Source organism: Embiotoca jacksoni, unplaced genomic scaffold (genome assembly GCF_022577435.1).
Source record: "Embiotoca jacksoni isolate LCO1_2020_lvr unplaced genomic scaffold, fEmbJac1.0.p SCAF_3, whole genome shotgun sequence".
In the NCBI taxonomy this organism is placed as follows: Eukaryota; Metazoa; Chordata; class Actinopteri; family Embiotocidae; genus Embiotoca; species Embiotoca jacksoni.
The window spans coordinates 24,434,224-24,449,197 of NW_027185381.1; the positions used below are offsets into that span (position 1 = coordinate 24,434,224).

The window sequence follows — 14,974 nt, forward strand, 5'->3', positions numbered from 1 at the left end:
TTTTCATGACTTCTGGAGGCTCATAAATGATAATAATAATAAAATTAAAATCTGATTGTTTTATTCATATTTTTGCATAAATAAATTTCATTACCGGACGTGTTACGCCAAGTTTTTGGCAAGAAATTTGTTGAACTTTGACCTAATTTGGGCTGAGCTTTGTGGGTCAGTGAATCATTTCAAGTAGCTGTCAAATAAATGAAGGTGACGTAGAAGGTACAATATTTACTGTAAAATATCGTGGGACTATAAAGTAGCATCAAATGAAACTACTCGAGTACTTTGAAAATTGTACAATACTTGAGTACTTAACCCTCCTGTTGTCCTCGGGTCAAAATGACCCGCAGCTGTGTTCAACCGAGTTCTATTTTATTTCTATATTTTTATATTTTTTTGGGATCATCGGTCATCATTCTTTAAAGAAACCCTCACAGCCTCCTCGTCACCAATGATCCCCCCCCCCCCCCCAAAAAAAAGAAAATAAAACAGAACTTGGTTGAACACAGCTGCGGGTCATTTTGACCCGAGGACAACGGGAGGGTTAAAGAGTTTACTGTTAGAAAAAAAAACAACTGCCGAGTCATCTCTGAAAATTGACGGATTCGACTCGTGAACGAAAAACAAAAAAACCCATCCAGACTCACACACGACAGCGGCGGGGTAGGTGAGTCGGCACACGATTCCGGTGACTCTGTAGGCTGAAGCGGGGTCCTGCAGGCAGCCGCGGGACGTCCCGAACGCGGACAGGAACAGCAGCAGCAGCAGCAGCGGGACAACGTGGCGAGGCATGATGGCGCACCGGGGGACGTTTCACCTCTCCGAGAGTCAGCCGCGGGGTTGTTGTTTTTTTTATTTCAACCCTGCGGACTGTTTGCGGTTCGGCAGGTATCTCTGTGTACGGTAGCTATCTGGTAAAAGAAACCCCCGTCCTTCATCCAATCACAGACGGTCAAACAAGTGTGATTAACACTTGTTGGAAAGTAAACTGGTCAAAGTACAGCCGCCTCCTCCGTGACGCGAGCGCGACAAAATCTTTAACGGTTTAGAAGTAAAGACAAAACAACAAACCCTTTTTTTTTGTTTTTCTTTTTTTTAAACGGGTAAACGATTAAAAAAAAAAAAAAAAAAAGCGCGATACTTTGTGGTATACGTACCCCACGAAGACTCCTTTAAAGTAATACACCCCCACCCCAAAAAAAAAAAATCAACAATCGTGTCCAAAGCGTTTTACCAGCTTTTCCTTTTGTTCCTCTCGACAGGTTGAGGAACATTCGGGTGCAACGTTCTCCTGACGAAGACCGATTCAACAAGTAAGACGCCGGCGGTGAAACGAGATACAGGAGCTGACTGTAACTATTCATCCCCCCCTCCCATCCCATCCCCTCTCTCCCCCGATGCCAATGAGAGGATTTGTTCTGCTCCAGATCTCCCAGGTGAACGACTTCGGTTTGGCCTAAATTTCAGAAGGAAAGAGGGGAGTGGAGGGAAGGTACATTCGGACACAGAAAGAGAGACGGCAGATAACAACGAAAGGGGCCCACTGATTGAGTTAGGGCCTCTTTGTGTTGACTTTATTGATCACCTCTTCCTCTTGTGGTGAACCCACAGGGACGAATTCACAGCGCACGACGACATGTCAAAGAAAACCCACCCGACGCACCTTTTTTTTTCGGGTTTTGGACGGCGACGTTTTCGCCCGCCGGAAACTCGAAACGTCACCTCAAAACAGTTTAACGCCTAAATTTGACGCGTGCCCTCAAGTTCACGTTCACGGAGAAATCTGGACCACTCCTCAACAAAACACGTGTAACTCCTTCAAATCCACCCTCGTATGTAGTGGAGGAAGGGAGGAGAGGGGGGGGAGAAAGGGAAGGAGGGTGGGAGGGAGGAAGGGAGGGAAGGAGGGTGGGAGGGAGGAAGGAAGGAAGGGAGGGAAGAAGGGAGCAAGGGAAGGAGGGTGGGAGGGAGGAAGGAAGGAAGGGAGGGAGGAAGGGAGGGAGGGAGGGAAGAAAGAAGGGAGCAAGAAGGAAGGTAGGGAGGGAAGAAGGGAGCAAGGAAGGAAGGGAGGGAGGGAAGAAGGGAGGGAGGGAGGGAGGAAGGAAGGAAGGAAGGGAGAAAGGGAAGGAGGGTGGGAGGGAGGAAGGAAGGAAGGGAGGGAGGAAGGAAGGGAGGGAGGGAAGAAGGAAGGGAGCAAGAAGGAAGGTAGGGAGGGAAGAAGGGAGCAAGGAAGGAAGGGAGGGAGGGAAGAAGGGAGGGAGGGAGGGAGGAAGGAAGGAAGGAAGGGAGGGAGGAAGGAAGGGAGAAAGGGAAGGAGGGTGGGAGGGAGGAAGGAAGGGAGGGAGGAAGGAAGGGAGGGAGGGAAGAAGGAAGGGAGCAAGAAGGAAGGTAGGGAGGGAAGAAGGGAGCAAGGAAGGAAGGGAGGGAGGGAAGAAGGGAGGGAGAGAGAGAGAGAGAAGAAAGAAAGAAAGAAAGAAAGAAAGAAAGAAAGAAAGAAAGAAAGAAAGAAAGAATTCATGAATATGTGTGCTGAGTCTTTTTCCATGACTTCTGTAACTCTTTCTAATCCACCCTCACATGCGGTGAATCCTTTTGAAAGAATCCTTCTGTGTTCACGGCCACTCAAACGGATAAACGCTTCTGACGTGATGATGCCCGTCGACTACGGTACGAAACAGCAAAACTTTCGAATCGCCCCGAATCCGTCGAACACTTTGGATCACGACATCACAATCGCGCCAGAATTTGCGATGAACTCGTACAAGTAGCGTAGCGTACGGCTGCAGAGTCACGGGTGAAACGGGATATTATCTCGTAAACAAACTCTGGTTGGACTCCTTGTACTAAAAAAATATAAAATAAGCACAAACAGTTCTCACACACACACACACACACACACACACACACACACACACACACAGGAAACTTTTTTTTTTTTTTTTTTTTTTTTTTTTAGTTAAGAACGTTTATTGCATCCATTATTGCAAATTCTCCTCAACACGTCACTGTACAGCGTCCCCCGATGGGCCGTTCTCAAAAGAAGGACATTAAGAATTAAAATGTTCCCCCTCAAAGGGGGAATCAGGGGTTAATGCAGTATGTAAAATGGACCGGTGACCTTTCACCTCTTTACTAAAAAGGTGCCCATTTAACCCATTTTTCACATTTTAAAGATACTAAAACCCATTTATTCCCCGTTATAGATTTTTTTTTTTTTTTTTTTAAAAAGAAAAGAAAAAGATCATGCCGTTAATAATCTCCAAACATCAGATCAGGAATCAAATAATCCAACATCAGAATTCAAAAGTGACCAGATAACCAAAAGTTATTGTCATTTTTTTTGTGTGCCTCCGAACGATGTTGCGTAGCTTCATTAAACCACACGTTGTTTTAAGACCTGGAATCAAACTGAATATAAAAACCAATAAAAATGAAAACAAAAGAAGCCAGCCGAGACGTAAGCTCGCCTTGATCGATTACATATTCTACAGATAGTTTCCGAGATGATAAATAATTCACTTCGATTTTAGACTTGACCTGAAATTTAAACTCCGTTCCGTCTCTGCAAAAACGACAAAAAAACAAAACAAATGGTAATTTGGTACCTTCAAGGCATTATCTTAATAAAAATAATAATAATAAATCACAACTCCTCTATACGTTAAGAAGTTTGCATAAGATACATGTTGTAAAGTGCTTTGTGTACATACAATATATATTTACAAAACATGATTCATTTACTTTGGACTACTCTGTCACTATTTGACAGTTTGATTTGGCAGAGAAGTGTATTTGGTCACAATCGTTGCGCAATAATAATAAAAAAAATTTTAAAAAAGGAAAACTCACCTAAAACAGAAGAAAAGTCGATGTGTGATGTAAAGTTTTATTTTTAAATGTGTGAATTTGGATTTCTTTCTGCTTGTCCGGTTTTATTTATGAACTGAAGCTCCAATCAGTTTCTACTCCACTACTTCAAAATAAAAGGTCAAATGAATTAAAATAAAATCAGAACCACATCTTTTATTTTGTCGTCTTGTTTTGCCTGATAAATTTGAACCTCTTCATTTCTTTATTTAAATTTAATTATGTTTTTTTTAAATATTGTGAGCACTTTGTGATTCTTAAAATAACAACAAACAGAAATCAAAATAAAGTTTTTAAAAATCACCGACTGGAAACGGCAAAAGATTTTAAAACAAACCAAAAAAAAAAAAAAAATGTTGGTGGTTGACTTTCAGGTTTTTCACAATTAAGTTACTCAGCTGATCTCAAGAGTCAAATCCTTTTGTCCTTTCTTTGCTTCCACAGTCTGAAACCGACAACATCTCTAATCAAACGCAAATTACAGATTCAGGGAGCCGTAAGAAACCAGGTGTGAGAGAGAGAAAGAAAGTATAAAAACTGATTTTAAATCCAAAGGGAATCGGAGGGCGTTTGTACATGAACCTCCTCGCAGGAAGAGGAACACAAGCAACAGTCCAACAGTGTCAGATTACTTTTTTTTTTACCCTCAGCTGCCACCTGCTGTTGCTTCACGGATAAGAAAACCATCCACGTCTTACGAGGCATTAAAAAAAAAACAACATTAAGGGTGAAGTAAAAAAACAAAAAAACAAAAAAACCAGAAGGTACTTGGTGTCTGGGATCCTGCTGGAGATTTAATGATTATTTTTTTTCAGTCCTTTGCGTCCTTTTGTTTCCGTCGTTTGGAAATCGAAGAGCTTCTTTAATTTTTTGCTGGTGTTTTTCAGTTTTCTCAAAAAAAAAAAAAAAAAAAAAAAGAAAAGGTCGATGGCACAACGGGAGCTCGCGGCATCCGCGGGTCCGAGACTCTGTCGGGGGGGGGCGGGGAGGTCGTCGTTACGCAACGTCTCTGCCGTTCCAAGAGATCACGGAAAAATCGAAAATAAAAACAACAGTCTCTAACAGTCGTCCGTCCCGGGCGCTCAGTTGGCCATACCTTGAGGACCCTCGGGTATGAGGGAGGAGAAGAAGGTTTTGAAGAAGACCCAGGCCGTCCACATGGCCGACACCCTGTGAGGAGGCACTAAAACCGCCGGCGGCGGCGGCGCCTCCGATCCTTCGGGTTCGTCCCTCGGTCGGTCGGCCAGCTCGTCGGCCTGAAAGGAGAGACGGATTTATAGAAGCGGTCGTCGGCGAAGTTCAACCCATATTCATTTGTATGTTCTGTAACAAGATTAGAGGTTTCCTGGTACATTTTAACATCCATGAGCCAGTTCCAGACTGAAGCCGAACACACGACATCATGTTTAAAAAAAAAAGCCCAGTTCATAAAATCAAAACAACCCTCTGAACCCCACAAACCTGCTTCCAAAAAAATACAAAATAAATCTGTAATTGATCTATTATCTGTAATTTAACTGTAAAAGTAAAAATAAAAAAAATGATTGTCGGGAATTCAAATTTCCGACGGTCCCTGAAACTAACCCTCATGGTTGTGTCAGGTAAAAAAAACAAAACTAAAAACTCAACTTTATTGAAATCACTTTATTCTGCATGTCTCATTTATTTAAAAAAATAAACCGTTTTCAATGATCCAGATTCTCAAAAAACACAAACTATTAAAACTAATTCTGAGCTCGTCGGTGTAACGGACCAAAATCCACAGAGAGGTTTTTAGAGATTGTAAAAATGTAAATAGTTCACCATAGACAGCACATGGAGCCTCACCTCCAACCCTTTCAATCATTGGGAAAAATGATGCATATACAGATTCCATAATTTTTTTCAAATGTCTATAAAATAAAATGATCAAAGAAAATTCAATTTACTTTTCTTCTTCTATGATTAATGACATTATTACCGTGTCATACCGCACAAAAGCCACATTTTAAGTTCTCCCTACGTCAAGCCATGTTTCCACAGAGGAGCAGAACGTTTTAGCTGCAGTGAAAACCCCCACAGAAACTATAAACTATACAGAAAAAACACTCACTGGATTCAAGTTTGGGTCCCGGTTCTCGTTCTGCTGGTTGTGCTGGACCTCAGGGGGCGGCTGGTGGTTGGGTCCTTGGACAGCCACTCGCCTTCTGAAGGGAAACCAGCCAACGGTGTGTCTGTGGACGAGGAAACCGAGAGAGGAAATACACGTTATAGAGTAAAAATAAAATAAAAAATAAAAAATAAAAGTCTCGTGAGCTCGCTCCAAGCTGTGTGGGAGGTTTTTAAAATGACCACAACGGATATAAACAAAAGCCCTCCCGAGGCAAATACTTACATTTGAAATATACGTCAAAGTAAAACGAGTCAAATCTAGATTTAGTCTTTTCAAACTCTGCAGTTTGCTGGTGCTGTTGTCACCTTAAAACATAAATCGCAGCCGGACACTAGGGGTCGCCAGAGGACCAAGTTGGTTCGTGCCAGCTTTCCAACAGGCAGTAATCCGGCTCAACAGCATGACTTTATACAAAATATGACCAAATCATTCACGACCAGAACAAAAACAAAAGATCAGATTTGCGTTAAAGACGAGGCACGACGTCAACATATTACCACGTCATAAAGCCGATCAGCATCCGTCATTTAGAGTCGATTTCTTTGCATGATCCGTTTTAAAAAAAATTTTTTTTTATTATTGTTACGTTTCACAAACAAAAATTCGTCGGACGTGTTGAAGCGGTGATGAAATGTCCTGTTTACGTTCACGAGTCGGAGGGGGAGTAAGCAGAAGCAGAACTCGCGTCGAAACAGCAACCGTCCAAACTGCTGCTGCTCGGTAATCAGTCGTGTTTGCCTGTGAGTGTGTATACGTGTGTGTATACGTGTGTGTATGCGTGTGTGTGTGTGCGTGTGTGTATACCTCTAAACTTTTATATTCGGTCGTAAAAGATGTTCGGTGTCCAGAGTTTCTTTCTTAAAAACGAACAAAAACCTTAAAGCGACCGTTTTTCAAATGGAGTTTGGCATCGAGGTAAAATTAGCTGGATTTACTGAGGAGAGTCGCGCGTCTTTTCCATCAACTTCAACCATAGACAAGGATAAAACCTGTAACCGTGGTAACGCATGAAATAATCCTGACTGCTCTTTTTAGGTTTTAAATGAACGGCATAAAAAAAAAAATAAATAAAAAAAAAAAAAGTTGCAGACAGATTTTAAAGGTTAATAAACGTACTCCGACGTAAACTCTCTGCGGTTCTTATTATTCTGTGAGGAAGTATCCGAGTTAAAGCCTCATGATTCCATAGATTTCCTTTCTATCCGTGTTAAATATCATATGTTTTGTCTACTGCATGGTGAAAATATCATTTGCTATTTCGCGCCGCCTGCTTTTCATTTTTGCCTCGACACAACAAACCAGTCAGACATACGGCATCTTCTCCAACACCATAAATCCACGTTGCAGTTTCATTTCCTCTTCCTCTTCCTCTTTTCCACCTCTGACTTTACGATCGAACTGCACGGCCTCTCGTTTCTCTCTCACACACACACACACACACACACACACACACACACACACACACACACACACACACACACACACACGTTTCGGGGCCGCAGCTAATTCTTCTTCAGTTTTGTGAATATTATTCTTGATCAACCGACCAATTGTTTAGTCCGGGAAGAAAAGCCGTCGCGATTTTTCCATGAGCTCGAGGTGGCGCGTGACGGCTCAAAACCCGACACATTAAAATCGCCGACGTTAAAACGATCGTTCAGCAGTTTTGTGCCCGAAGCCGAAGAAAGAACGGCTTCTTCTGAAAAGCCACTTTCATTTTTTTGGATGCAGTTCAGAGTCAGTCAAAATAGTATGGGTTTGTTAAACTCCACACATTTGTTTGAAAATTTGCTGAATAAGTGACCTATTGTGTAGTAAAACCCTTATTTTGTCTATTATTATTATATTTAAAATTTATTTTGCCTTTTTTTTTTTTTTTTTTGCCTTTTGTTTTGTTATATCTCGTAATTGTTGTCATCGGTAGCAGTTGGTCACAGTTCAACTACGTCAAAAAAAACAAACACGTGAATGAATGTTTCGTCGACGGTGGTTTTGTGTTTTTGGTTCAAAACTATTGGTAAAATAAATAAATAAAAATCAATAAAAAAGATTTTAGAAAAAGAAAACAATGATGTCAATGTTCACCGATGTTTTGTCACTTCCCTCTAACGACTACGACGTAAAAGATCGCTCTTATTCTCAACCAAACACCAGATTTGATATATGAACATGTTAAAAATACAGCTTTATTTCTTCTATGAACTCTGCTCTAACAGGTTTTAAAAGGACACATCAGCTATACCGGACGTGCAACTATTCCCGGTGATTTTATGATGACATTTCCACATGCTTCAGGAAACAGCAAAAAAAAAAAAAAAAAAAGGCCTCATTTCAGACCCAGGTGGTTTTTTTGTGTGTGTTTTTTTTTTTAATGATTAACGAGGCGAGTCGAGTGTTGCGGCTTCAAAGCGGGAAAAGAAAAACGGAGTGAACTCACAGGTACATGAGGAGGAGGGTGCTCATCACCAGCAGGAAGCGACTCAGGTTGGAGTTGAAGTACACGATCATGAGCAGCACGCCGAACCGGGCGGCGGAGTAGAGCCAGTCGAGCCAGTCGCGCTCCACGTCCTCCTCGTCCTCCATGACGGGCCCGCCCTGCGCGTTCATCCGCATGTTCTGGTTGGCCTCGCCGGGGTCGATGAAAGCGCCGTCCTGCGCCGGGTTCTGGTTGGCCGGCAGGTTGTCGATGGGGTTCTGATTGGCTAAGGGGGCCGGGACGGGCACCTGGTGGGCGGGGACGGGCGGGTACTGGCCGACGGTGGGAGCCGGCGTGGAGGGGACGGTGCCGGCTGCGGCCAGAGCTGCGTGGCTGTCGGTTGGGGAAAAACAAATTTAAAATAAAATCAAGCGAGTCAGGGAAAAAAAAAATAAATAAATTGGAGGATCGATTATTTTAGCGGGTGATTTAAAACTCACTATTGCATATAATATTGTCTGGCGTAGACGTGCTGGAGCCACAGCAGCTGCTGAGGGCTGTACAGGGAGAAGGTGGGGAAGGCCGGAGGGGTGATCGGAGGAGCCTCGGTCCTGCAGGGAAGACATTATCAATCCATCTTTAACATTTTGAACCAAGCGGCCACCAACCGTGACCTCTTCCTGAAGTGACCATATTTGGACAAATCAAACATACACGGCCCGAAACCATAATGCTCTTCGAAGATTAATATCTAATTAACGATGGCAGTGTTTTCAGACGTTCTCTTTGGTCGATATACAATTAAATATGGGTTTATGCGATTTGCAAATCAACGCATTTTGTTTTTAATTTACATTTTACACAACTTGCGTCCCAACTTTTTCGCAAACGGAGTTGTACATTATTCTTCACTCGCTCTCGCAGCCTTTTGAAAAGGCGAATGTCGCTCAAATCCAGATAATTAATGCATTAAGTTTGACTGAAAAACGTGATGTGATTGGGTCGTCTACAGTTTGCATGTTAACCGTTTCAGAGCCTTGTTAATGAATATTTTTAATAGCTTTTAAAGAGTGTAAAATCGGGACACAGATACACGTTTTAAATCCGATTTGAAATATGCTTAAACATACATGTACATTTTTTATTTTTTTAAATTTTTTTTTATTGTAGCTTACATTGCAGCAGCGGGCCATGTGGGAGTTTCTGATGGAGTCTGCGCGTGTGCCGGAGCGGCGGCTGAAGACGAAGAGGTCGGCCTCCTCTGCCTCAGCTCGGGGGCGTCGGGGGCCGGCGAGGCCGGCGAGGCCGGCGAGGCCGGCGAGGCCCCCGAGCCGGAGGGACGCGTCTCTTCTGTCCTGTTAGTCTGCAGAAGCAAAACAAGAGAAGTGAGTCTCGGGACCGTTGCGAAACCGACAGCGAGTTATCTTCAGCTGCACTCCTGAGCACGAAACTGCAAAGCCGAGCTCTGGAGGACGACGGCCGAAGCGGAACGGTTCCCCTCCACGGAGCGCGGTGACGAGGGAGGAGGTGAAGCGAAGGAGACCACCTGCTGCCTGAGAGCCGATGGCCGTCTCACTCTTATCAAACAGGTAGTGTTTTCCTAAAACGTCTTTTGATTTTAGTTTTGAAAAAAAAAAAAAAAAAAAACTCCTGTCGTTGAGTTTGTCGATTTGAATTTAAGGAGACAAAACCAGTTCATTCTGATTGAAAAGCTTAAGAAGGGCCATTAAATATTTATAGAAGCAGATTATTTTTATAATATTTTTTATAAATATTATTTTATATTTACAGCCATTGAGGTTCCGTAAACAAGCGCTGCAAAAGGAAATTGGATATGTGAAACAAAACTGCATGCAAATCTAATATTTCCATGCAAATACTTAGCTGAGCCTGAAACCAGCAGATTTGCTTAAAAAAAATAAAAATAAAATAAAACCAGCAGGAGTTTCACTGTAGGTCACCTGGTTTTTATGTAGCCGGCAGCACTGAGGACACAAACGAAGAAAAATAAATGAGCCGGGTTTTAAAGAGCGACATTTAAATGGGATTTTTGGCCACTTTAAGATGAACAAAAGTATCTGAACTAGCCGGAAGGAAAAGCCGCTATAGTTGAAATAATCTGTCATGTGTTACTGCAGCTGGATGAAAATTTGACATGTTTGTTAGTGATGTCATCCCCCCCCCTACTAAAGGTCACTTTGTTTTGGAGGTGCATTTTTTTCAGCAAAGAAAAATTAAAAAAAACTGAATTCTTAACAAAACTAAAATCACATCTTTTGTTCCATAAAACAGCCAAAATCCCCCACAGCATCTAAACCTTCCAGAAACCTGCAGGAAACCATGTAACATGCAATATATTTGATTTGAAAAAAAAAAAAAGGAGCAAAACCAGAGCACTGGAGAGGCTGAAACCAGAAAACGTTTGGACTCAACTCGGTTTTAATTTTTTTTTTTTTTTTTTTTTCCCACCTTCAGTGGAAGAATTTGAAAAAACAAAGTTACGTCATCCATTTTGCTTCATTTTCTGGTGACTCTGTGGAGAAGATGTGTATAAAAACGTTCCCAGCAGAGTTCGTCACCTTGGGTCGGGCTCCCAGCGGTCCTCGAGGTGGATTCCTGAAGGAACACACCAGGTGCAGCGTGGGAACGATGTCGGTCTGAGGAAGTGGAGATAAACTTGTTAAAACACAGCGATAACAACAGAACCGTGACTTTAAAGCAACAGATGACAAACTTCACGTCGGGCTGACGCCCACGTTGTCTCAGTTTAAGTGAAAGCAGGGAGAAGTTGCCTCATATTTGACCTCTATAATGATAAATTGAATGATTTCACAACATCTATTTTCAAAGTAGACATTCTTTTTTTTTTTTTTAAACAATTTGCTTTGAACCGTAAACAGAAAATCCCTTTGAAACTTGAAACTTTGATTTTAGCAAAAAAATTTGATTTTTTTTTTTTTTTTTACAGCAAAATCAGAATTTTAGTCTTCTACTGTCATAAATGTGAAACTGCACATGTCTGAAAGGAGCATTTTTATTTCACATTCACTGGTTCAAATCATGTTAAAAATGTGGTTGCTAAATTAAGTAAAACTACAGGACTGTTTCACATCTATTGTTATTTCAGGAAATAAAAAAAATAAAAAAAACCCGATCGCCGATCTTTGCACTTCCTAATAAATGCGCTTCGCAAAGTAATACGGTTTTTTTTTCACGTGAAGTAGCTTTTTCACTCACGGTCGTTACTTGTAAGCGTCCTTGTTTTCTTGTTTGTTGATCATTTGGGCTGGTTTGTGTTGGTTACATTCGTTAAATCTGCTAGCATGCATCAGTGCACATAAACAAACAAAAAAAAAGATGCAAATACAACTGGGTTGACTGCGTTGAAGTTGAGCTATAGTCAGTTACATAGATGGTCTGCACCAGATTTAACTACCAGCTAATTTCTATCTGCAGTCCTTAATAAGGTAAAGACAAAAAAAAACAAAAAAACTAATATACCGATACGAGATCCACTTAAAAAAAAACATCAGAATATTACAAATATATAAAACCAGATTGTGCAAATTTGAAATCAGTGGCTGACAAGTTGTTATGTTTTTTACTTCGCGGGAAGAAGATGGTAAAAGTCTGTGCAAGTTTTTAAGATTAAGAGGGAGTTTATTATATCTGTTCATAGATTTAAAAGTTAAGAAGATTGCGCAAAGGCGGCGCTTCGTTTGGGGACGCTACGCGCTACGTGCTAGTTTTCTCTGAATATTTTATATTTAAGCGAGGATTAAAAAAAAAAAAATCATTGATTATTGTATTTTTTCAAAATGCCCGTCAACGCTTTCTAAATGAAGTCGACCGGTTTACAAAACGTTCGCGGCCTCAAAACGCAGCAGCTGGACGTGCTTTCATCTCCTCTTTGTGGACTCTGGTTATCGGCGTTATCTTACAGCTGGTAGCGTCTCATCTCCGGCAACACGAGCCTCCACCGGGATTCAAACACACACACAAAACAAAACAAAACAAAACAAAACAAAACCCACAAACCCAAACACGTGAAATATTACACCGCCTTGCTTCAGAAAAGCGCGAAAACCCCTTTCAGCTCCCTTTTGTTCGTTTTGTCACGGTGGTGAAAGAAAAGCAGAATAACGGTGATAATATCCGCTCGGGATCATCAGAGGTTTCGAGCTTCGCAAGTAATGGATGTGTTTAAACTTCACCTGTCTGAAGAGATCTTTGATGTAGAGATGATCGGGCAGCAGTTTGCCGGCGTAGATCAGCCGCTGGTCGCTCACGGCCTGCAGAAAACAAACAAAGCAAGTTAGTTCAAACTTTCCGGATTAAAAAAAAAAAACCTCTAAAAAAAACAACTATGAAAAAAAAATATTTTCTTAGCAGCTTAATTTGGGTGATTTTTCAGTTTTTATTTTATTAAACACAAAACAAACATCTCTTTGTTTTATTTTGCTCTTTTTGGTTCTCGTTTCTAAATTCCTTTTCTGTGTTTACTTCTTGTTTATTTCTGGTTAATTGGTCGCGTCGAGCACGTCGTGTGCGTTAACGTGTTTCTGCATTCTCGTTGTTGTTGTTGTTGTTTTTAATCCAACTGCGTTTATAGTCTCTCGGCGGTTTACGTGGCTACTTATTCACATATATACAGACGTAGCTGTCGTTTTTTTTTTAAATTTATTTTTATTTTGCTCCGCGTTGGATGTTTGTTGTTATCCTTTTCTGAAAAAAAAAAAAAAAACTTAATTTTTTTCATACTTTATTAAAAAGGTGCCACGTGTTATTGGAAACTGCTGACTCAGCGTTGTCGTCTCAGCAGGATGCGCATGCCATCATTTTTCCCAGAGAAGTGACAGACCCGATCGGAAATCATTAACTTTACTGTGAAACTTGGCTTCGCACTCGAAACCGAGACGTTTTCCAGTCGACTGCCTTTTCATTTTTCTACCTGCAACTCCCCCCACCCCACCCCGCCCCGCCTCCCCTCCACCCACCTCCCCACCTCCCCAAAGCACAGATCCTCCTCCGCTCATCTGCCTGCAGCCCGGAGGAACACTGCACCCTCTCGGGGAGGCTGAAGTCTGGCAGCCACATTTGCTTAAAATTTTTAACACTTGGCTGACTCTCTGAGTTTAGAGAAAGTCTGAATCATCAAATAGCTGCACTCCACTTGCGTTGGGAGTGTAAAGGCCTCAGATTATGAAGCAGGCTCACTGCTGGCGCTGGACTTAACAAAAGGAGTTAATAAACGCGATATGACCCGTACGTCACGTACTTCGTCTCCCGAGCAGGATGCGCCTTTAGATATTAGAAACGGTTTAGATAGCACGAGGCGCAGCCGGTTTTCTGTTTGCGGAAGGATCAACACGCGGCTTTCGTGTCAAGAACGAAACAAGTTATTAAAAAGAGGAATCAGACATTTGTTTACGTCACATTTATTGGGGTTTTCCCCCCCTCCTCATTAGGTGCTTCTTCAAAACTCTGTTTTTAATCAAAGTTATGTGATTGTCATTTGTTATGGCACACAACTAATTTTTTTATATATATATAAATATTGTAATGATAATCATTCACAATTATGTGAAAATGTAAAGTCTTTAGTCCCAATAACTGGTCAAGGAGTAGTCGTGACTGTTTTGTATGTATTTCATTATTGAATATTATGGATTATGAAGGACATGAACAACAACAACAACAACATCCATACATAAATAAACAAATAACAGATATCAGCAGTGTCTCTCACTACTTCCCTTTAAGTTTACAGCCCACCTGTTGGGACACCGTCACAACATCCTCTTTTCAATAGGACAATATATTTGAGAGAAGGAAATCATTGGGATCCATTTAGGACGCTTTTCCTCAAACAGTAAAACCCTGATCACGTTTTCTAACGTGAACACAGAGAGACAATAACAGAGAAATGGCTGACAGCTGTTAACTGGTCATAACATTCCCCAACATTAGGGGCGAAGCTCGTTCCGCTAACAGCAGCCTCGTCGTCAACATCTCACCGGCTTGGTTGGGTAGACGGTCGATAAATGCGTTTTGAGGTCCTTCACGGTCCACTGCAGGCCGACGCCTTCGACGGTTTGGTCCTCCTCAGCCTGGTTGGGCGTTTTTAGGACCAGACTCATCGTCCTTTGTTGAGAATCTCCTACATCCATTTTTGTTTTGTTTTGTTGTTGTTACTCCTCTTTCGTAGCTCGAAGCTGAGGATGATACTTCCTGCTCGTTAGAAAGAAGAAAAAAAAAAAACCACTCGTTAAGAAAATAAAAAATTATAAATAAAAAAAAAAATCCACAATTTTGTCAGCAGACACGTAAAAAAAAAAAAAAAAAGAAAAAGAAAAAGGAAGAGCAGCTCGGTGGAAGAGAAAGTTACCGACGGGAACCGAGAGGCGTCACACGGACTTAAAGAGGAGGAATGTTGTTTCCAAACACACGGTGGCCGCTCCTGATTGGGTGACGTCCGCTCGCGCTCAGGACGTGGAGGCTCCCTCCCCCTCCTCCTCCTCCTCCTCTTCCTCTTCCTCCTC

At 41.8% G+C, this 14,974-nt stretch overlaps 2 protein-coding genes across 2 annotated transcripts in view; both read right to left on the reverse strand.

Annotated features, from left to right (window-relative positions):
* cetp (cholesteryl ester transfer protein, plasma) overlaps positions 1-1,111 on the reverse strand; it is an 8,563-nt gene extending 7,452 nt beyond the window's left edge. The window contains exon 1 of the mRNA XM_069162705.1: positions 645-1,111. Within this exon, the coding sequence (XP_069018806.1) occupies positions 645-789 (145 nt within the window). The 5' untranslated portion in view covers positions 790-1,111. The remainder of the gene's footprint in view (positions 1-644) is intronic.
* Positions 1,112-3,869: 2,758 nt separating this feature from the next.
* On the reverse strand, positions 3,870-14,859 carry herpud1 (homocysteine-inducible, endoplasmic reticulum stress-inducible, ubiquitin-like domain member 1). The gene is made up of 8 exons (XM_069163046.1): positions 14,450-14,859; positions 12,647-12,724; positions 11,012-11,089; positions 9,608-9,795; positions 8,933-9,043; positions 8,454-8,825; positions 5,957-6,077; positions 3,870-5,120 (listed from the first exon to the last, which is right to left on the reverse strand). Exons 1-8 carry the CDS (start codon positions 14,600-14,602, stop codon positions 4,947-4,949), a joined length of 1,275 nt encoding a protein of 424 aa, XP_069019147.1. The 5' UTR covers positions 14,603-14,859; the 3' UTR covers positions 3,870-4,946.
* Positions 14,860-14,974: the final 115 nt, after the last annotated feature.